Here is a 23,350-nt window from a genome sequence, read left to right as displayed (position 1 = left end):
GCTAGTATCTGTAGTAGCTTGGTTTGCCTAGCCCGCCCTAATGTATTATTGTTTGGTTTCTCTCGCCTACTTTGTCTTGTTTGCTTAATTAATCTGTCATGGTTTGTCTGCTTCACATGCCCCATATAAAGATCTTGTCTCAATTTGTTCAACTTGCTCAATGGTTCCTTTAACACAAATTTGGCACAAAGAATTTGTTGAAATAAAATAAAATATAAATATAAATATTTGGCACAAAAAATATTTTCTGGAATAAAATAATTTTTTGATATGCTTCATTTGGAACTATACAAATTTAGCCAAAATGAAATTTTTAAATTTGTTACCTATATAGTTCCCTAATTTTTAATTTGGTTATATAGAGGTCTCTAAATTTTAATTTGTTAATTTATAAATAAGTATACGAATCGTGTAGCTAAACTTCTATTGAATAATTGATAAATTATTTTAAAATATTTTATTATTTAAAACTATTATAAATGAAAATTTACCACTCTTTCCACGGCACTAATGGCGCCTATTAAAATGTTTATACGGCAACGAAGAAAGGTCACAAAATACTTTGAAAAAAAAAATTTCTTGATCACGAGTGGTAAATTAAATTGGATGATATTATTTGAAACAACAGCGACAACGTCGTACTTCCAGAAGCTCTTTGGATCTATTACACCAATTGATAGAATACTACTAAGCTTTGACAACACTAGAAACACGAGAATCTTTTATAGACTTTTTCATGGAGGATCTTTTCAGTCATCTAATTTGATAGCCAGTTAGTAAAATCGATTACCGATGACTAGGCACAAATCCTGCCCTATATAAATAGAAGCCGACAATTCCAAACACACATTGAGTTTGATTTTAAAAGTCCCAAGTTGGAGGGCGGCAAGCAAGACGTGAGATAATATGATTAAATCTCAAAAAAAAAATAAAGGCATTTAAAAACCCGAATTCATATCCCTAATGCCTCGCGGCAAATAACTGCAACCAGAAAAAAATGGATGCAGATCAAACAAGAAAAAAAAATAATACAGCAAAAATGAAGGCTCATCCGGTACCAATCTGAGAAAGGAGTGGTTCGTACCTTGTGGGCAAAAAATACGAAGCATTCATCGAATCCCCCTAAAAGTTATGAAACTCGTACCTTCATATAACAACATCATAAATTTAGTGACCTTAATTAGCTTAGGCTAGCTCGGTGCACATGCATTTCAAAGACATCAGCCATACAATATAGGTCTAAACAAAATCACACTAGTAAACTGAAATATGATATTACTATTGTATTTCTTGCAAAAGCCCAAGTTTTGAGCTCCTCGCCAACCCATCTATCAGGCTATATGTGATGCCTTGTGTTCCAGAAACCATAAGAATGCTTGATACAGACAAAAATAGCAAAGTCAAAATTGCTTCCATTATCTATTGATGCTCAGCTTCGTTCTTTCATTCCTTCCATGGTTTGACTAGCTAAAATGTAACATCAACAATAGTTTAAGTTTGTAGAAAGGCATACATTGTCATAAAATAATTAATCACACATTCCAGCATAAACCCTTACTAGGAACAAACTAAGCACACAAACTATATTTTAGAACAGGTGGAACTTGAATAGTCACTACAATAAAAGAATGCCTACTCCACACGACCAACATACAAGCATGCATGCTCCACAAATATCAAAGCAAGACCTTTCACACAATGGCTGGAAGTAAGAAAGAACCGAAATAACAGACACGAAAATCCAAGCAGACGATAGAACAACTTGTGAAGTAGAATGAACCAGAAAAGTCTCATGGTTGTGGCATGCACAAGCTTAGAAGAGATCCAGCTTTCTTTTCAGCATATCTTGTTTCCACTTGGGTTGTCGATAAAATGCCTCTTTGGTCATGCCCAAAACTGTTTCAAATTCAGCATCTGATAAATATGCCTATGCAAAAGTCAGAACTGTAAAGTTAGACAAGCTAAATTGAATTGTAGAGCTTCTGAAAACATAAACTTCATATTTTTATTCAACATAAAGTGAGAACCTCTCTTTGTTTGTAATCAATTCCATGGACAGGATTGCTAGATTTAGTTTTCAGGCGCTCATAACTGAAAGTAGTTTCATCCCCATTTATGCCTGTCTCAGGATCCTGTGCCACAGCAGCCTCTGCACCATTGCTCTGTGATACAGAAGCATCATCCGTTGTTTCTTTCTCTGCTGAAAGCTCAACTGAATCCCCCAAATCGGAGCCCACACTTTCAGTCTTCACAGACTCTGGAAGAATAATGATGGTGTTGATAGGAAAAGTATTGTATAATATTTATTCATAGGGAACTATTACACAATATGTACACACACATAATACCAATATCCAAATACCCCATGTGAGACAAAACCAATAACCTATTCGTAGGAAACTATTGCACAATATGTACACACACACACACACACATAATACCAAAAACCAAACACCCCATATGAGACTAAACCAATAAACTAATGTACTATAACTCTTAATGCTCCCTTCAAGCTAGGGCATTTTATTATATACAATCAAAAAAATCTACAAAAGAAAAAGAAAAATCAAAAGGCATTTAATGAATATGATGAAGAAACAATAGTAGCATCAGTTGAGAGACTTGATTAAGCGATGCCAGACTGATTTACTAAGGAGTAAAAGGTTAACTGCAGTTGGTCATCTTCAAGTGAGATCTCTTCAAAAAATGAAATCGATGGTGACAAATGACTTGACATAAATTTTTTCCTTTAAATCCCCTCAAATTAAGACATTTTGGAATTTTATACTTTGTCAAGATAAATAAGGGCTCCAGTAACTCTTACGATACAAAATTATTATGAAGAGGCTGAGAAAAATCTGATATTACAACACGAGACAAGGAGAAGATGTCAGAGAGGAGACTAAGTGGACTGTTGTCTCCTCTTTGACATCTAATTGAGAAAAAGAGAAGCATAGAAGAAAGACAAAAAGTAATCTTTCTTTTTGAAGTTGCAACCAACAAAAAGATACAAAGAAAAGTAAGATTAGATCTCCACATCTACAATTGAGAGGAGAAAAATAATGCGAGATGACTTATCCGATCATTTACTCTAATAAATGTTGAGAGAAAGACCAACTTTGAGAGAGAAGATGTTTAGAATAGATGGACAACAACTAGTCTCATTTTTAAACAGCCACACAAGATGGGTAAAACATGAAAATTCATGGTGAAATTTGAAAAATGAAAATTCCTCAAGTTTGAGATAAAAGGTTCAAGGAAGATATTGCTACTTCATTGTGTTGGGCTATAATTTCTTGTCATTGTGTATTTATTGCAACCACTGCCTCTTCATTTCCTTTTTTCACTTGATGATGCCCTTTTTTTTTATAATTCTCTTTTTCAGCTCATTTTTGTGTTGCCTACTGTAGCATCAGGAACAAGTCTTACCCAAAGAAATCTCATGAAGAGGGTAGATTTTATTAAAACTGAAAAATAGTTACATGAGGGATTGAGAATCTCTTCTATAGAATGAGAAAAGACCACTCACAGTCTAATTTACCCAGTTTCTAATAACAAGTAAAATAATACTATAAAGAAAATTTTAAAACAGTAAAATCTTATCCACTATATTAATACCTTTTTATTTCACATGGCTCCATTATTTTTTTTACATTTTTTAATCATAATAACCTCTTTAACCAAGTTTCCAAGAGTTTGGAGGATATGGTTCAACTTAAGTCACTATACAATGTGGTGAATGCACCAATAATACTGTAAATTTACACAGTATATGGACTCCTGTGCTAACAGAGTGAGTGGGTGGGGATTTCAGCTTCAAAAGAAATGTAAGAGCTTGTCCTGCGATTTCTGGACTGCTTATATCAAATTGCATGGCTTTTGCGTCTTTAGGCAGAGAAGAAGGATGAAATGATGTGGGCAAAAGGAGTGTGAAAGAAAATTTTGGAGATGACTAGGAAATCAATATCACCCCTCGATCTTGATGGGGAAGAAGGGGTTGTGATGTTGGATGTTAACAAGGTACATATGCTGGCATAGTAGGTGAGGTTAAGTGATATTGGGTGATTGAATCCTCAAGGAAGAGGAACTTTGACAAGGTAGGTCGTAGAGGCAAGAGTAGGAAATCTGCAAGTCGTGGTAGGTATTACAAAACCATCCAGCTTGAATCTTGGCACTGATAGGCAACGCCTTCACAAAAGGCACTAGGACAGACCATTCTATTATTTCTAGGGCACTGATGTACCTCAAGGTAGTGGAGACTCACACAGCTTTAGCAACAAACAACAAGGAAAAAAAAAGTGAAGTTGAATTTTCAGTGATTTAACATCAGCAGAGAAGGAGGAGCTTGATTGAAAAGAAGGCTCACATGCAAAAATCTAGTAAAACCTGCCAAGTCAATAACAAAATCTGAGAAGACAATAAAAAATGTAGAGCTGTATAAGTATGTGGAGAGAATGGAAGAGCAAGGCTGAGTTTACTTGAGTGGAAAGATAGGAAGGGGAAGTAGAAGAGGGAAAATGACATAAATATGTACATTAATGATGAAACTCCATGTGTAACTTTGTGGAGCAAATGGTCAGAGAGACTTAGGATATTGTTGCAAGATGGATGGATGAGAGGAGAGGAGATGCTGCAAGCAAAGACGGAAGTGGATCAATGGTTGAGCAGGTGTTTTATGGTGGTGGAAAGGAGGCTTTTCCGTCTTGTCAAATTTGAAGAAAACAACTCTAGAACCCACCCACTCTAACACCAAGGGGATTGTGAAAAATATCGTATTGCATTGTTAATGAAAGAGAACTATTACACCATGAATATATACAGGAATCTGATATACAATCCAATAAACGTGTACCAATTACCTAACTCTTAACAGATGGAATATTCTCAACAATTGTTAACACTATGTGAGTTTATGACAGGCTTCAGAGCTTAATGACTCAATCTACAACTGCAGCTTGTATCTGTTTTCTACAAAGAATAATCCATTTCCTCAATGAAACATCTTATAAATCAAAATAGCTATATATGGACATAAATGAACCATAATAAAGAAGGCTCATGTCTCTGAACTCATTCTAATACCACCATATTTTTTACTTGAGAATATTTAACAAAAGAAAGAAAACAAAAAATGACCTGCTTATACTAAATTGAAGGTACCCCAATAAGAATTAGATATTACCATCAACAGTCCCAGTTGGATCAGGGGGCTCATTTCTACTGAATCTTGCTGTAAGGGTTTCAGATTCTCCCTTCTTTTGTTCAGCAGTTAAAACAGAAGACAAGGCAGCAACTGCAGCTGCTCGCTGTGATCCTTGGCCTGATCGTGATGACTTTGATGATGTAATTTTAGCAGTTGAGGATGGATTAAATGCAGATGATAGTGCAGCTAAGGCTGATGCCCTTTGCCTAGGTCCATCGTGATTTACAGCAGAAGACTTAGACTGCAGCCAACAAACAAACACAAAGTGATAGATGACCTACTGAATAATTCCCGCTGTGCCATAAGATAACTTTAAAACACATGCACAAACTATAAATGAACATGCTCAAGAGAAACGGTAAATCTCATCTTGTTCAAAAACCAATGAAATGAAAGTTGCTAGTTGAAAATAACTGGATTAACCTATAAGAATTGTTCAAAATGTTCGCACGGTTTATGAGAAAGAAATGCACTTCTATTATAAAAAAATGGAATGGATGGCATGTTCATTATCAAGCACAGAAAGTCTCAAATGTTGTGGCAATAATAAGATTACTAAAACTGAAAATGGAATTCTAGAATTTCTTTAGTAGACAGAACTGTGCTCATTTGGAGAATAATGACAGAAGAAAAGGATGCATATAGTTCTGCTAGCATCTTGCAATGATGGAATAAGCCACAAACCAACATTGCTTTGGCACCAACTGATACAATCATGGAGTGTTGTACACAAAACTATTGAAGCTTGCAACAGAGATCACCGTTGAAGTGCTCAAGCTACACCAAGATTATTAAATAGGAAGATCAACTGCCAATAGCAAAGGTTCCACTTGGAAATGTGAACATCTCGTTTAAGATAAAGTGTACTCCAACATGCATGTACTTTAGGTTCTTGATGCAACCAGCAGCAGCTAGTTCCTTAGGGAACATGTACATTTAGTTGGTTCAACATCTTTGCAATCCTAGTGTTTCATTTTTGGAGAAATGCAGGAAAATGACCTAACTATATTTTATTAATAGAACATGTACATGTGAGTCTTTTTGGGAACATGCAAATTTAGTCGGCTCGACATCTTTGCAAATCCTAGGGTTTCCTTTTTAGAGAAATGCAGGCAAATAACCTAGCCATCGTTATTAATAGAATACGGTACATATGAGCATCCTACTGTTCCTGGATATTCACCACTGCAGAAGAGTGGACACTTTTTAGGTTGCGGGTTGTATCCAATATCATATTTGTTTTTTCTTCAATCTTCCACTCAAATATTTGATGATATGAACATCAAAGAGGCTACCAAAGAACCATACCTCAACACAAAATGGAAGATATGCACACATTCATTTCCATCTTGTTCTTTCCAACATAATTGAAGAGAAAGTGAGAGTACTCTCAAACTTATCTAATGTAAACTACAAAATTATAACAACAATATGGACACCTTACATTATGCATATAAAGGTGGTCTGAAAATTTTCATAACCATTTCAAGCTGAAGAAAATAACTAGTGATGAGAGGAAAATTTGCATGAAAAGAAAAAGGTTTAAAATGGAAATATACAACTCTTTTTCCCTCATGGAAGAGAATAAAATAACGACACTGAAAATTTGGGGAAGACAGATAATAAGGTTACAATAACATGGTTTCTTAAGATGCTAATCTGGCATAATTATAACAGCATTTTAACAGGTGATCCCTAAATGTAGTTACAGATAAGGCATCTAACTGTATAAATCTGTTGAAACATACCTCCAAAGAATGCATAGAAGTTCCAAATAGATGAGATAGTTTCTTCTGAAAAGAATTTCCTTGAACCTGCATGTTGTGGAGACAAATCTTAAGTTATGCAACCATGAGCCTTTACCCATTTGCTACAGCTAAGAAAATATAAGCTCAATTTTCCAGATTAACACAGCAGGATGTCAATATCGGCAGTGAAGTTGCAGAAATAACTTGAGAAGAAGATATCGCATATTTTTTAAAGTAAGCAAACAATGCACACAATGTAGCAAGTAGCCATGCCAAACCTAAGTGAATAATATGAAACATCAAAGAGAAAAGGACACACTCAAGAAAATAATAAATTTAATCATAATTCTAAGTTCAATTTAGCAAGAAGTAAAAAATAAAGGTGAGAAAGAAAATCTCAACAAATTATTAAAGTTTCATGCGAATAGCTTCAGAATTGAGAAACAGTAAGACTGGTTGATCTCAAAGCTTAAGCTGTTAGGGATCCTATGAATTCTCTCATAAGACTACTCTTATAATCAAGCTACCCGAGCTTGGACTATCAGCCAAGAAATAATAGATGACAACCATGTTAAGATTGTAAAAATTTTGTTGCCTAACTGCTTTACCATAAAAGACCTTAAGCTGAACCAAGGAAACTAATTATATATTTTTTAATATTCCACAAGCAAAAATTATGAACTAACATCTGTCCAAAAGTTCCATCTTAAACATTAGAATGAAATAACAGAATAATCCATTCCTCTTCCATTATATTCAACCATACGAAAAGTTACCTTATTACTTTCTCATGTGCCCTCAATCCTAACATCAGTAAGATTAACTATGATACGATGTAAAAGTCCAAGGTAAAACCAAATCCCACCTAATATGCCAAAACCTAGATGAGGACCATCTTCATATTTGAGCACACCGAAGTCTGATTTATCTATGTGGTACCAAAAGCAGGGGGGCGCTCTTATTACTCTCATGACCTTTGAGCTAAGTTGTAATTGTTGTCATGTTTGGTCATATATATCATTTTTATATGATGGGCCACCAATGTCAGTCTTGTGTTCAAGTAACGTTGAGGTACATTTGGCTATGATTGGCAGCATTATTTCATTGTTATAAGGCTTGGCCATCACTCCTAAGAGATGAAAAAGGGCCTTTGCTTCTTGAAAATCTCAATATGCAAAGGGTGGATTGGAGCTTGCCTAGAAGCAACCAATCACATTAACATCATTATTAGCTAATGTGAGTAAAGAAGCTAACATGGATATGTGATTAGTTTAGGTAAGGCTATAGTGGACTAAAATAGCAACTTAAATTATCAAAATACTTTAGGGAAAAAATTGGAATGGGTAGAATGATAAAGAGAAAGTAAATACAGTTGGAGTAGAGACAATAAAATATGTAATATTAGTTTTGAAAGTTGGTATACGTGAAAATTTAACATAAAAACTGAAGATTGTCAAAGAAAAAAAAGAAATAGAGAGAATGATTGTACTGAAGTTGATTTCAGAAATCAGATACTAAAGGGTATAAATGCTTGACCATTAAGTAAACTTGAATGAACAAATCTAATTTTTGAAGAACCTAAACAAAAGTATTCATGCTAGATCTATGGCTCAAAAAATCATTCTCGGAGGAGATTTATATTGGCATGTAGGAAAAGCATATGGTCATATTTAAAAACTAATAGATTCTATAATTAGACGAGTTGAATAATTAAAATTGGTGTGACAGGTAGACTAAAACCAAAGAAAACTCGACATAATTAAAAAGGCATTTAAGAGATTTACCATTATTAGCAGTGGCATGGACTTGCATAGGGTTCAATAAAGAAATAAGATCCATTAGCCACAGCTCATGATGTTGATTATGATGATCCAGAGTTAGACTTTTGTTGATCTATGCTATATCATTTAGTCTTCAAATATTATAGTTGTGCAATTTGTATATTGATTATTGTAAAAGAAAGTAAAGTGTGATATTCGATACTTCTTTCTTTGACACCTCAAACTAAACACTCTGGAATTCTAGTTCAGAGTCGCAGTAAAATATACACTAGGAATTTACTAGTTATAGATAGTTCAATATTCCAAGTAGTTTAAAGCAGGTAGAGTCCTTCAAGTAATTTTCATTCGAAGCCCCTTGATAAAAAAATATGTAGCCTACCAACATGAATCACTTTTCCACGATCTCAAGCAAGAAGTGCATTTATCCAATTTAAAAACAGCTAGATCCTTCTGTTCCAACAGTCTATGACAATGCCACCAAATTGAGTTCACTAATTCATTCAAAGATCCACCCAAATATTTAAAATACAGGCCAAAAAAACACAAAATTGAGTTCATTAAATCATTCAAAGAACCCAACTAAATACACAAAATACAGAAAACTCATACCAGGGTCTTTGCACTGTCCCAACAAAAATATGTTGTGAAGAAGCAAGGTTCATTTCCCTCTGTAATCCGATAAAGTGGTAGATCTGGAGGTAAACCTTCTAGGGAAACTGCAAGGTCTATGTATTTCTGGGGAAAAGATTGTGACACAATACTTATTTGACAAAAAAAAAAGAACATGGTGGCAGGAAGGGAAAAAAATGAAACAAATCTGTACCTGCCCTATTTCAAAGGCAGTTTGCTTATCCTTGGAATCCACAGACTGTCCAATCCAAACAAAAACTTCTGCATGTGTATCAAGTATCAACATATCTTCAGTCATCAAATCATCTTGAGAATAATTGAAAATCTCAGAAACCTGAAAGGGTGAATGTGCAAGCAAAATAAGAAACAGCAATGCGTCAATGAGTTTCTGTATGGAATATTACATTTGATAATAGTCAGTGACAGACCTTTAGTTTTCCTGGAGAAGCATCATGTGAAAAAACACAACATTAGATTGAGACCAAAAAACATCAGTTAATTTTTGACTGTATATTTCCAAAATTTACCAACCTTTCTTAAACAAAAAACTATATAAGTGAGGATCTCTAACAATATCATGTGCGCTCTTTTTGCTGATAAAACTTTGCTTGCCTCCGATAGCAAACCAGAAAGCAGAGCTCTCTGTTCCTTCCTTGACATGTTTGATAGCAACACCTGGCTGCAGGAGATAAGAAAATCTTCTTGATTTGTGGCATAGAGATGAACGTAATTTTTTAAAGATCCATATTTAACAAATCTGCATGTCCATATTGATAATACATCAGAATATTTTCCATTTTGTGTGCATGGACATATTATGATATTAAGCAAATACAATAGAGATATAAACAGATGTTCTTGGCAAATGACTTGCTTTCATTGAACCAAAGCATATCGAACTTTTAATATTAATTCAAAAAGGAGTATTCCTTTAATGATTTCATTAAAAAGGGGTGCCCTTTTGATTTTTTGCCCGCTAGTTAATTTTCAGGCAAGACACCCAAATGCTTATATATAATTGTCGTATGGCTAAGTCTTTTTATATCAAGCAAAATTAATGAATAATAGTTGTAACATTGGGATGCCAATGCCCAAGAAGTACCAATTTACATCACCTATTTCCTACCTTGCTTCTACTTAGATAGTAATTGGGTTTCTATTAATTTGGTACTACAGATTTCTATTAATTTTATATTAGAGTCATCTATATTCTACACCACCATTATCCTCTTAGCCACCTTTACACACTATTGTAACCTTCAAATTCCTTTGTCACCCCCACCCATGGGATAAAATCTCATCTACATAGACAGCATGAGCAAAATTTTTGTTTTGTAAGCCAATTAGCACGCGAGAACCGCTAAAATCCATGATGCACAAGCAATCCTTTATAGTGATCTCCCAAGCTTTCCTCTCCAATCACCCAGGCTTTGTAAGCAAGTCGTGAATGTCTTCCTCATTCTACAACTCTTAAGCTTTTCTCACTTCTTGCCTGAGCTTCGCAAGTGAGTTGTGAGTAACTTCCATAGTTCCATGATGACTCCCAAGCATCCCTGTCTGCTCACCAATCATTCCTCGCCCTACCCCTCATTTTATGCCCTTCAACACCAACGAGGTCTTAGTAACCAATTGTCGGCACAGTCAAAATGAAAAAAATTATTTCGTTGGACCCGAGGTTTGAACTCCAATATGAGTTGAACACGCACCTATGTAGTTTTCTTGCTTCTATTAAGCTTTAGCACTAACTTTCACATAAGGATGCAATGCTCATCCACATTCATGTTTGTCCAACCACAACCATCACTAGTGTCAATAATTAACAATACTCCACGCTAAGATTTTCCCCCCATGGATTATCCACATTAAAGGTTATCTTTTTTTCTTGTTTATTTGTTTTTACTATAAAAAGGAAAAATTAAGAAAATTAATCACAAAAAAATTCTACATGGATTTATCTTGACTTCACAAGAAGTTCCACACTAACATAGCAGGTTACAAACTAGATGCAACATGGGTTGCAAAACTTAGAAGCCAAGCTTGATGCAAAATTCAAGTTAAAAACATTTGCAAATAGTCATTAACTAAGTGTTAGGGGGAAGATCAAACAAAATAATAATAATAATTTCAACAAGATATAGAAAGTAACACTCATGCATACCTAGACTTTCATTAATAAATGCAAGTGATCACTTAGATTAAATCCAGCAAGATTCCAGATACAACCCTCTCAATATCTAGACTTTGATAATGGTTATCAGTTATCTCTTGCAGTAGCATCAAAACGACAATGAAAAGTGCTCTAAGGCCTCACTATGAGCCTTGGACATTAACTCCACCCTTGCAATCATCTACAACAATCTCCATAAACTTTTTTTGCAGCATTGGCAGACATCATTCCATAAACCTTTGCTAGAACTCTGTGCCATTGTGATCCTCCAACTTCATTATCACATGCAACTTCTTTCCTAATGTTCACAAGCCCTGTGATTGGCTAAAGGCTACCCAAACCACCAATCTCATCTATGTCAATAACATCAATTATCTCCTTGGATCAATATCCTCACACCTGCTTTTAAACAAGAAAAGACTTGGCATGTCAAGGCTTTGTCCTTCCATCACTCAATCTATAAGGCATCTGCACCCACATCACCACCTGAGGAAGATCAAAGCAAGACATTCTTCTGCACTGACTTGATCTTAAGGAATTCTTTACTTGTCCACCTCTTTTCCAAAAGACTAGGCAAGGTGCTCTAATTTATCGCTGATTCAAAGTCTTGGCATGCCCACCTTCACTCAATAAAGGGCTCTTAAATTATCATTCTTCAACATGCTGAATTCACTTGATAAAGACCGGAAACAATGCAATTACCTACTATCATTAAGTCTAATGAAATTCTCCAACGATTAATATCAAGAATAATTATGTAAGTTGTTAGTGACCTACTTGTAAATACCATATAGTACAAGGTGTGAAGAACAATTTTACATTGAGGAATGACAAATATGGCTAAAGGACTTCTAGGGGATTGAAGCCAATAATCACCCATAGCATGGTATTGAAGGCACTGCAATATATATTCCAGTATCCATTTTCCAGGACCTCTGCAACAATATTTCAACAATAAACAATGCCCCTATCCACCCAAGAATATTTCAAACCTCCTTTTTGTCAGTCGCCACTACTATGATCCAATAATGAGAATTTATTGAAAGGAAATTGTTGTAAGGCTTGATTACAGTAAGTATTGAATGAGTTGACGTAATCTAAGTTAAAAATGCAATTCACATTTTTATTGAGGCTACTTCAGGAATGGAATAATTTTATATTTCCACTGTCAAAGCAAATAAGCTGTCTTTTAGAATGTTAAATGATTAGGATCTGAATAGAGTACTGGAGGTAATTTTACAAGACAACTCAGAACAATTGACTGAAGTCAGTTTGGGAATGGATCCAAAAACTTGTTTAAAAGATTATGAAACTTAAATAAGTTAACTCCTATAGGGATAATCAATATTCAGTAATGGAAGTGGAGAGAGTAAAAGGCTGGACCAACCTTCTGGAATGATGAGTTTGCCAAAACCACTTTCTAATTTACTGCTAAGGCTTATGTTTGAAACTCATGGCATCTCACTGAGCTGACTTATAGAACTGACTGAGCCCACAACAAAATGTGGAAAAACCTCAGAGCATACCACCTCTCTTTTTCCACCTACTCATTGTCATCTTGCCTCTTCTTTCCTCTCTATTGCACTAAGTTAGCACAGTTGACCTATGCTGACCAGTAGTGTGCATTGGCACCATTAGGAAACCATTATGATCAAACCAAAACTAGTTCTAAAACTCAAATTTTAAAGTTTAGACCTGTATATGACCCGACTAGAACCAGAACTTGTGGAAGTTTAATACACTATTTTACATCCATTGCCAATACACTGTCTGTATTGTTTGCTGTTAAAACAAAAATAGCAAAACAACATAATATGAAAGGTAGAAATGATGACAAACTAAGGCAATCAATGATAGAGATTTCACATAAGTTACCTTTAAAAATTCAGCAATTCTTGCAGCCCACTGTTGCTGTTCAAATGTGCTTGAACTTCCATTCCATATAAATAGCGAATTACCAGATTGCAAAATGAAACAGTCTGTAGAATTTAATGATGTGGCCACCTAAAACAAAAAGGTATTTCATTATTAAAATTGGGATCTTCAGATATTCAGCATTGAATTTAATGATGTTGGTTTTTAAAATTGGGATGTTCATGCATCCAGTAACAAATTCACAGAGGAAAGGTATCCAATATTCACTGAAATGACAAACTAAATTCAACTGATTCTTTTAAATAAAAAAGGAAGATGAGAAAATTGCATAGAGGAAACAAGCCTGAACAATGCAATTTTGAGTATCCATGGATGACAATTTCAGGTTATGCCCCAATAAAAATATTTTGTTCTTCTCATAATTCTATTATCTTCAAGTCAACAAAGAATAACATATTAACCAGTCAGATATAAAAAAAAAATTAAAAAAAAACAAGGCATTAAAAATCTTCTAATTTACACACATTTTCCACCTTCATTTAAGCAATCCACCAACACAACTGAGCATATATTTAAATAATGATAGTCACATTATATGACCAGGCATTTTTTGCTTGTTCACTAAAGGGCAATTTGACTGGCATGGCTATGTAAGGGCTTCAGAAAATCAAATGCTCGTTTTATGGTATATGTAAGAACTAGGGCATTTAGATGCCTATTTAACATTCAAGATGCAGAAGGTTCAAAGTTCAAACTGACAAAAGGCAATTAAATTCAAAGAAGCTTACCGCATCAACTTGAATTGCTTTACTATTATGAACAGATATACCAGACACTTGGATGAGTGCAATGCCATCAGCAGTATAGGTTTCATCACTCAAGTTCTTTTCTGCAATGAACTTTTTGTAACCGGAGCTGATTCCTCCCTATGTAAGAAACAACTTGCACAGTTGCATTCACCAACATTTAAAATCCCTATTCTTATGAGAATACAATATCAAACTAAAACAAAATCAAGAAAAAAAATTGTGTTTATTTCTGTGCATTATAAAGCAATGCCACAAAAATTAGGATTTTTTGTACCTTTAACACAATCATGGGCTGAAATAATGCAATGAATTGTGGTGGCTCCTTTCCTTGAAAAATGCGGCCCTGCATTACACGTGTACACAACTAAACTCGTTGTGCTTCTATCTCCTGAATTTCATTTCCAACATGTGAGATAAAATAAACAACCTGTACAGGTCTTCCTTTCAAGGAACTCCACATTGTATTGGCCAACCTTGTTGCCATAATTTGATCATCCTGTATGAAAACAATTTTATGTTATGAGTCTTATGCCAAGAAGTAACCCTAGCCTAAACTTGCTGATGCAACATAATAGTTAGGCAACAATTATTTACGTACATTCAAGTGCAATCTTATTTGGATTATGCAAAACGTGGACTAGAAAGCCTTTGTGTCAGTACAGATAACTAATGCTCAAAGATGTACAAAATAGTACATCAGATGATAAATTACAATTATTTAGTAGAATATTATACTGTATTAGTACAATAGCATTTGTATTACTAAAAAGCAAAGAATCAAATGTCAATATTGTGCCAAGTGGAGCATGTGAAACACTTATTTAATTTAGATGGCTGGCATACCAATAACAGACCAAATCATGGTTTAAAATTTTGTTCCGTGCCCAACGAAACGGGCAAAATTTGTTGTTTCACCTACCGCCCGACACCACAAATCCACGGCGACCTCTATAGGTCGCAGGTGCAATGATATAGAAAGAAAAGAAAAGGAAGAAACCTTATTAGGTTAATAATTTCAATCAACTCCTAATTATAATAGGATAATCTCAACAGGCTTAATCAAAACCTAATAAAATTATCCCATTAATTTAATATAAATATTTTTTATATTTTATATTTTATTTTCAAAAATATATAATAAATTTTTTATTTATTTAGTGATCCCATAATTTTTTAAAATATTTTTTTTTGTTTTTTAAATTTTTTAATATTTAGATTAAAATTTTTATCTTTAATTAATATATTTTATATTTAAAAAATACTGAAACCATATCAGCACGACACTATACAGTACCAAAACCGTATCGTTCCGGTGATAATCCGAAACTCCAATACAACATGAGATTTTAAACCATGAACCAAACATTATAACAATATAGGTATCATAAAATTGACTAGGTCAATATGCATTTGGTAGAGAGGGTACAATATTCAAACCTTTCAGTAATCCACGTAAGATATAAAACCTTCTTTTCATCTAACTTTGCAAATACTTGAATCAGATCACTTCCAACAATGTAGCTAACCAGTACAATGTTACAAATCAAAAAAACTGAAATGAATTTCTGAGGAACTATTTGACTAAATTTCATTACCTGAATACTATCCTTCCCCATCCAACAGGTTAAGAAGTAATCCTCTTTCTTATCAGAAGAATGATAGGTATACAGCACAATATAACAGTCTCCACTGTAAAATTTGCCAATCTCTTCTTTTGGAACTAAATTTTTTGCACTACCATTAATTCGCCAAACCTGAAAGTCCATTCATAGATCAGAGTTCAAAAGAAACAACAAAGATTAGCTTTTCATGCACTTGACAACAAGAAATAGAAACTCAAACTGAACCTCAAGTTTTCCTCCATTTTCAAGCAGGGGAACTTCCTCATTAGTTGGAGAACTTTTGGAAACTCCTTTTAAGTCAACACCTTGTTGCTTTAACAAAGCTACAAGAAACACCCAAGGCACAAAAATTTTGAGAAAAAAATGATTGAATGTTTTACCAAATAATTGGTTCAAACAAAGATTTATCAGCACCTGCTACTTTTCCTCGTCCTTCCTCTCCACTAGAAACTCCCGCTGCATTACCAGCTGGCCATGATTCAAAGTTGGACTTGAAGGAATGTGGCTCATAACCTTGGATAACTTGGGTGATACGTGTTGTTTTCGGTCGATTTTGACTGACAATGAAGTCCTAAAAGAACAGTCACAAAGAGCATCAATATAAGCCTACACTCACTACATAAACAGAATCTGGGAAAAAAGGAAAGAGAAAGATTCTACTTCAGCAGTTTTGCTGGCCGCTTTTCTCTCTTCAATTTGTGTCACACGACCAACCCAAACAAATACCTCATCTCCACAATCTAGTAAATAGCACTTATAATTCTCCAACATTGCTTTCGAAAGTGTGCTCTCTTCCAACTTTAACTGGCCATCACTGATACTACAAAAAGTGTTTGTACATTATAACTTAATACGAAAACTGCTTTGTTTTTAAGTATTAGCATGCATGAGTCTTTGCACACTAGTAGCATAAAAGAAATCCAAAACTAATCATGTGTTAGTGAGTGTATCTTTCAACAAATAGAGGAAACAAGCTATGAAAAAATTCATTTAATTGACTTATGGTGACATCTAGAATTGTGATATGTCAATCAAACATAATTTGCAAATCTACTTGTTTTCCATTACTAAGAACTATAGTCCAAGGACCAGACCATTTTGCCCTAACTTACTAAAAAGGGTTATTTGTTTAGGGTATTAACAAATTTGGCTTCTATAATTCTTCTCCGTCAATGGTGCCTGATTTAAGGACTCTCATGAGTAGCAACAAAGGTTAGATCATAATGAATTGCTCATGTTAACAATATAAATAGGTTACTTTCCTAATATGTAGTTAGTCAACCAACTTTAACATGGTGCTAGAGTCATCCCTTTCAATTCACCATTGCCCTAAGTAATGAACCACATCTTGTCAGCAGCATTTTATCTGTGTGTGTCATTCCATGGATAACGCAAACCTCCAGGTAGTGTCCTTCCCCTAGCCAGTGTCTTTCCCCTGGCCAACGTCACATGAGCTGCATGAGCACCAACTTTATCCAATTTGTCTCTTCAACCATGCACATTCTCTGTTCCAGCCTTCCTGCACATGTCTTCCTCCATTGCTTCATGAGCACAGCCTCAATTGCACACTGCACATTTTTCAATCACTCCTCCGCTATAAGTCTCGGCAGTTGAGACCAATCAAATCAAGTACTCCACCCACACATGAAGTGGACGTGTTGTCAATATAAATATATAAATTGATATCTTTTCTAATAGCTCTTTTGGGATAAGTAGTCAAGCAATCAACTTTAACATGGTACCCCAGTAAGATTAAAGGTTCAAATCTCACATATGTCACAAAAAAAATTATTAGGAGGTCAAGTCAATCAAGTCAAATAACTCACTCACAAATGAAGAGGAAATGTTAACAATATAAATATATAAATTGATCATTTTCTTTATCTATAGTTCCCAAGGCAATAAATCTCAATTGTACCAAGCACAGCAAACCAAGGTGTCAACCAGTCTAACCAACAACTACAAATCTATACTAACCTCACACGTATTGTCTTAGATCAGAAAAAAATATTGCTAATTTTACATCAATACTGATAAACTCACACATGCAGTAATTGGCATACCATACAAAAGTTTATCTCCCATAAAATCTCCCCTAAAGAGGCCCCTTTAACACTTGATCTTTCAAGTGAATGAGAAAGGGGAGAACCTTAAACTAGAGTAGGAATAGACAGGTCATCTAAATAAGGCTTATCTAATTATTTTCAGGGGAGTTACACTGAATGATTCATTAGGTTGCAACTAGTAGGCAAAAGCATACTAGTTGAGGAAAATCAGTGTTAATCAATTTGTGATGTTCTAGAAAACCTAACATAAAGGTTGCAAAAAACAAAAGCATACATAACATGGCTGTGAAAACCAAACCAGAAATTGAACAGAAAAACTTCAAGTCACTGGTTTACTATCAACTGGTTGAATTGCACATGGAACCGAAAATAGACCTGAACAAGCTAATTAGTCAGATTGGTCATGGTTAACCAAATGAGTTGCATAACTATTACAACAATCTTACATTTTAGTTAGAAAAATAGTACTATACATTAGCCAATATAAATATATCTAATTTATAAATATTGATAAAAGACAAGTTTACCCATCTAATATTAGAGGAGATGACTGGGGTAGTCAGGTGACTAATTCATGCTTTGAATTCTTTTTATAATATTGGTTATTGTTATGTCAAAATTGTAAAATAACAACTAACAAAACTGGTCCAGTTTCTTTCAAAGTTGGTTGGTTCGCTAAATACCGGCTTATTCAACTAGTTTTTATCCCAGTTGAATCTGGATCAGATCCCATTAAACAACCAAACAAAATCAGAACATTGGTCAGTTTTTTCCAGTTGAATTGGTTAGCCCAGTCTTGTTTTAATAACTATGATACATAGATATAATTAAAAAAAAACCCTTTAATATCCCTCTTTATTCCTTTAAAACAACTGACAAACGTGTAGAATCCATTTATGCTTTTCACTGAAGCTGATCCTTGAAAACTATGATGTATGAAGTCATACAGAAAAAAGGCAACAAGAAGAACATCAGTAACACTGGTCATGCTGTCATAGAAAACCATATAGATATTGTTATAAAGAATTCAAAGAATACCTATAAAGCTTAGCTGGGCTTGCTTCTAAAACAACATCATCTTCAGTGACTACCTTTTTGCCAATTGGTGCAAATCCACCAAAAAGGACCCAGAATTCACCAGAATCTGACTCAGCTTGAAGCTTCCCATCATCTTGCACATAACAAAGTATCTCGATATAAATGAACACAAGTAAAAAAATAAATCCAGTAGAAGTGGGTACTCTCACCAATAATGGCAACATCACAAGTCCCTTCATGGTACTTGTCCTTCAGGAATTGTACTACTTCCAAAGCTTTAGCCCTTTCTTGAATGTTAGAGTTAGCACCATTAAATTGATATATTTTCTTCTCAGTATCCAAAATAAAAACATCATCATGATTCAGTGATGACCGAGCAAAAGGGACCTTCAAAATCCAATATACAAATCATCAAATTTGCAAAACAGTTTTTCACATCAATAGTTACATAAAACAAATCAAAAAGATTTAGAACCTGCTTCATTCTAACAACTCGTTTTCCTCTACATATATATAATCGTGTTTCAAAAATATCCTCATCAGGCTTTTTGAATCCAGAGGCAAAGCCTCCTTCCAAAGGAATAATGCAAGGTTTGAAGTATGACAAGAACTTATCCGATTCAAAGCCTTGAAGTTCTCTGTGTTGAACAGCACGGCCCCCAAGAACTGCATCAAGTTCAACTGTCTTGATTGCTGCAGTCCCAGCTTCATCCTGTGATCATCATAAAATTAAGTAAACATTTCAACTATAACAAGTTCTTTTCTTCATAAAAACAGAGATCAATGCTCTTTTTCAATATTGTCAGGAAAAAACAGCATACTTGACTTGACTCTTTTCCAATCCAGAAATGAATATCATACAGGTACGCACTACCTTTGCCAGAAGTTGTCTGCATGCATAAGAAGCCACATTAAATTTAAAGAAGAAAAACAAAATTAATGGGGATCAGGAATTCATAGCTAATAAAGCATCAAAGATGTTTTTAGCTACAAAATCCAACAACAGAAATAATCAGCACTTAAACTTTCTGGTCTTATTAATCAAACAGGATTAATAAAAAAACAGAGAATAGAACGATCCTTGTCTTTGTTAGACATAACAGACATAAAAAAAACCAAATAAAAGAAATCCATGCTTAAATCAATACCAATTTTCTTAACCTAAAAGGATGTGAACAAACATAGTCATGGTACAAAAGAAAAACAAAGAGAGACATTGTTCAATTAAGCAAGGAAAGGCTCAATACTCTATTTTTATCTTGAATTATAAAGGTATCCGCAGATGAAATAGCAATAGTAATACCCGAAAGACCATTCTGAAAATTGCTCGTGGTCACTTAAACACTAGAAAATTACCGGATGGGAAAAAGCAGCTGAAAACACAAATCAATTTACTATGTCTGAAACTAGGAACTGAAAGTATGAGGGAGAAGTATCAATTTTTATACAAATAAAACATAAAGATAGATAAAGAAGAGAAAACTACCTGCAAAACTATGTATGAATCTCCAACATAGAATTTTCCATAATCAGCCTTTGGTAAAGGTACTGGTTGAAAGTTCTCAATCCGCCAAATTTCTGTTCCTCTATATATTGTTAAAGTAATCACTACGTTCATAAATACTATCAATTGAAATAATCTGGGATTTTCTCTCCCATAACTGAACCAAATAAATTGCATCACTTAACTTCTGAACAATTCCTAAAAGGATACACTTTTTGTCCAGCTCCATGGAATGCAGGGTCAACGTATTTTGTAGAACTAGCCATTATGTACTTGAAAGATTTTCTTGATGACGATGCAGGATTTCATTACAAGTCAACACATTTTGTAGAACTAGCCATTATTTACTTGAAAGATTTTGTTTATGATGACTCAGGATTTCATTACAAGCTCAAAAAATTGAACTGCAGCAGATAGGTGCCCTTCTGGAAAGGAAATTATAAGCCAATATCTTCCTGAGATATTGCCAAGGCAACTTGATCTGTGACAATGCTATTTGGAAGTGAGTACCCATGTAGCTTAAACATTTTTGGCAGAAAAATTAGTGTTGCATCACAAATAGAACAAACAAATTAATTAGTGATTTGATTCTTAATCAACTTATAGTAAGTGATCTATTGTACTTTATTTGAACTCATGGTTGTTGAATCTGATAAATCCAACTGCATGAATTAGTACTTTTTGACAGGCAAGCTCATGCCTCCTTAACAGTCATACATGAAGTTGTCATAAGAAATCAAAGGAAAGTCTCATATGATCAAGCAGTGTAGCCTGAATGAAAGACTTTTTGATCCCAAAGTTGAAAGAAATAGACAGACAGGGAAACGAAGGAATCAGCGGAAACACATGGCTAATCACAAAACATGAACATCTAACAGAACTTGGAGCCACATTTACCAAATAGAGTATCAAACCTCATAAACGACCCAAATAAATGAAACTTTCCATCAACTGACGTTGGAAGTGCAAAATTAAACCTAATTTCTTAGGAGCTGAACACTGAGTACACATGAACTAGAACCATATTTACGGATCCGAAACACGACCCAAAAATGAACAGCATCCTTCAACGGATCCATACTTCGACGAACAAGATGCCAAAGGAACAACCGATTAACAATAAGAACGCGAGCGAACAATACTTCAATAATAAAAAGAAGAGTTGAAATCAGAACATGCCTCCTAATTCTACGACTACCAGAAGAAGGAAAACAAAATATCGACGATCCAATTGCAAGTTAACAAGCCGGATTCGGGATCATTCGACAGAAAAGAAACAGCAGCATGAGATCTGATTGTAGAGAGGAGAGACCAATCAGAGAAGCTAAACCGACCGCGACGCAACCGATCCCCGGAGACGGAGCCCTAAAAAAGTAGCAGCGAGCTGGGGGAGGATCGATAGATCGGCGTACCTGAGCTGGGAAGATCTGCGAGAGAAAGGGAAGAGGAACGGGCAGCAGTGGAGTAGCCGAGGAGCAAGAAAGAGATAACCGAGGCTACAAAAGGTTGCGACAACTAGAAAAAGTATACGATGGCTCTTGGCTTTGTCACGGCCACATGACTCGCTCTTATTGGTTTCTCTGTAGCATCATTTTTCCTGTGGGCCACATAAAGCTACAAGGAGTAGGCGTCCATACATGAAAAAAAAAATAACGGAAATTATTTCGTGGAAAAGAAAGAAACGTGACACATGGACGAGGCATTAATTTACGGCAAGTGGTGCCTTTTTTAGTACTCTTTAACTCGGCGACTGATGGACTCACAGCTGTGTTGTAAGAACACGATGATGGAATTGACCAAAAGTTGTGGCTAAATCAAATTGGCCGGTTTAACCAATCGAATGCGGAACCACCGACTAATTTGTATTGAGTTCTTCACTAGTTCAATTATAAAATCAGATTTATTTATTTTCATGATTTAATTGAATGGAAGAATATATTGCCAGTCTTTATGAAATTGAATATTTAAAATATTGTGAATTATAAGTAAGTGCCTTTTTCGTTCTTTCTTTTTTGTTTTTTTTGTGAGAGTGAATAGTTAATTTAATGTTCCAGCAGAATCCAGCAACAACTTTTATGTAAAGTAATGAGCATTTAACAAGGGCGAAAAATAAGGGAGGCCTCTTCATGAAGTTCATTTTGAATGTAACTTCACCTAACAAAGATAAATGTTTATGAATTAATGTAGCACAAGACTAACATATTTTAGTGAATTTTTCAAATGATTTGAATACTACACATAAGTGCAAATAAAAAATATTACTATGAATTTGAATCTCGAATGAAATGAATATCTTAGAAGTTAATTTCGTATAATTAAGTTGCCAAGTTAGACCAAGCACTATCAACCCCGACCTAAAGCGATATCTAACCGAAGAGAATACTCGAATAACAAAACATTATCTAATTAAAAAAGTGTAACTCATCTAAAGATAAATCTCATTTCCTATATATATATATATGGTAGATGTTTTTTTTCTTTTGCATGATTGATCCACATGTGCCTATCCTTGTGAAACTATGGTCCACTATAGCCTAGTTATATTGCTATCATTTATAGCTCAATCCATTTACACTCATTGAAATTTTACACATCCTTGCATTGAAATCTTCTTGGTGAAAAAAGTGTTATACATAAAAAAAAAATCACTCATTACAGTGTGAGAGAGAATGGTCAATTAAATTATTTTCTGATCAATACAGATCGAACAAATTTCCATTTAGCATTATATATATATATAAGATCGAACAAACTTCTACTATTGCATTGGTTGACCTTTATTCAAATCCCACCAATCTGGAAAAATTAAGAACATTCAACTCTAAAACAAGATTAATTAATCACCAAGTCTCTTGCATTAATCGAATCCAATCCATATGAAGCATAATTGATCCACGCATATCATCT

The 23,350-nt window shown here is 34.5% G+C and overlaps 1 protein-coding gene across 3 annotated transcripts; it reads right to left on the bottom strand.

The window, feature by feature from the left end:
- Nucleotides 1-1,520: 1,520 nt before the first annotated feature.
- LOC141822884 (villin-2-like) lies at nucleotides 1,521-21,964 on the bottom strand. Of its 3 annotated transcripts, none has more exons than XM_074710193.1 (23): nucleotides 21,856-21,964; nucleotides 20,654-20,935; nucleotides 20,426-20,525; nucleotides 19,761-19,829; nucleotides 19,415-19,651; nucleotides 19,149-19,326; nucleotides 18,940-19,072; nucleotides 16,496-16,655; nucleotides 16,250-16,406; nucleotides 16,061-16,158; nucleotides 15,809-15,967; nucleotides 14,641-14,709; nucleotides 14,488-14,556; nucleotides 14,193-14,330; nucleotides 13,405-13,533; nucleotides 9,894-10,041; nucleotides 9,791-9,801; nucleotides 9,556-9,696; nucleotides 9,342-9,467; nucleotides 6,952-7,017; nucleotides 5,183-5,444; nucleotides 2,028-2,257; nucleotides 1,521-1,927 (listed from the first exon to the last, which is right to left on the bottom strand). In XM_074710193.1, exons 2-23 carry the CDS (start codon nucleotides 20,707-20,709, stop codon nucleotides 1,814-1,816), a joined length of 2,850 nt encoding a protein of 949 aa, XP_074566294.1. In that variant the 5' UTR covers nucleotides 20,710-20,935; nucleotides 21,856-21,964; the 3' UTR covers nucleotides 1,521-1,813. The 3 variants fall into 3 exon arrangements, with proteins under 3 accessions (XP_074566294.1, XP_074566292.1, XP_074566293.1); XM_074710191.1 differs by having other exon boundaries at nucleotides 20,654-20,924; XM_074710192.1 differs by lacking the exon at nucleotides 21,856-21,964 and having other exon boundaries at nucleotides 20,654-21,718.
- Nucleotides 21,965-23,350: the final 1,386 nt, after the last annotated feature.

This window comes from Curcuma longa, chromosome 3, assembly GCF_044706935.1.
Source record: "Curcuma longa cultivar G26 ecotype Majalengka, Jawa Barat chromosome 3, ITB_CL_G26_1.1, whole genome shotgun sequence".
Taxonomy (NCBI): domain Eukaryota; kingdom Viridiplantae; phylum Streptophyta; class Magnoliopsida; order Zingiberales; family Zingiberaceae; genus Curcuma; species Curcuma longa.
The sequence above is the reverse complement of the archived record's forward strand: the minus strand, read 5'-3'. Positions and strand labels throughout refer to the sequence as shown.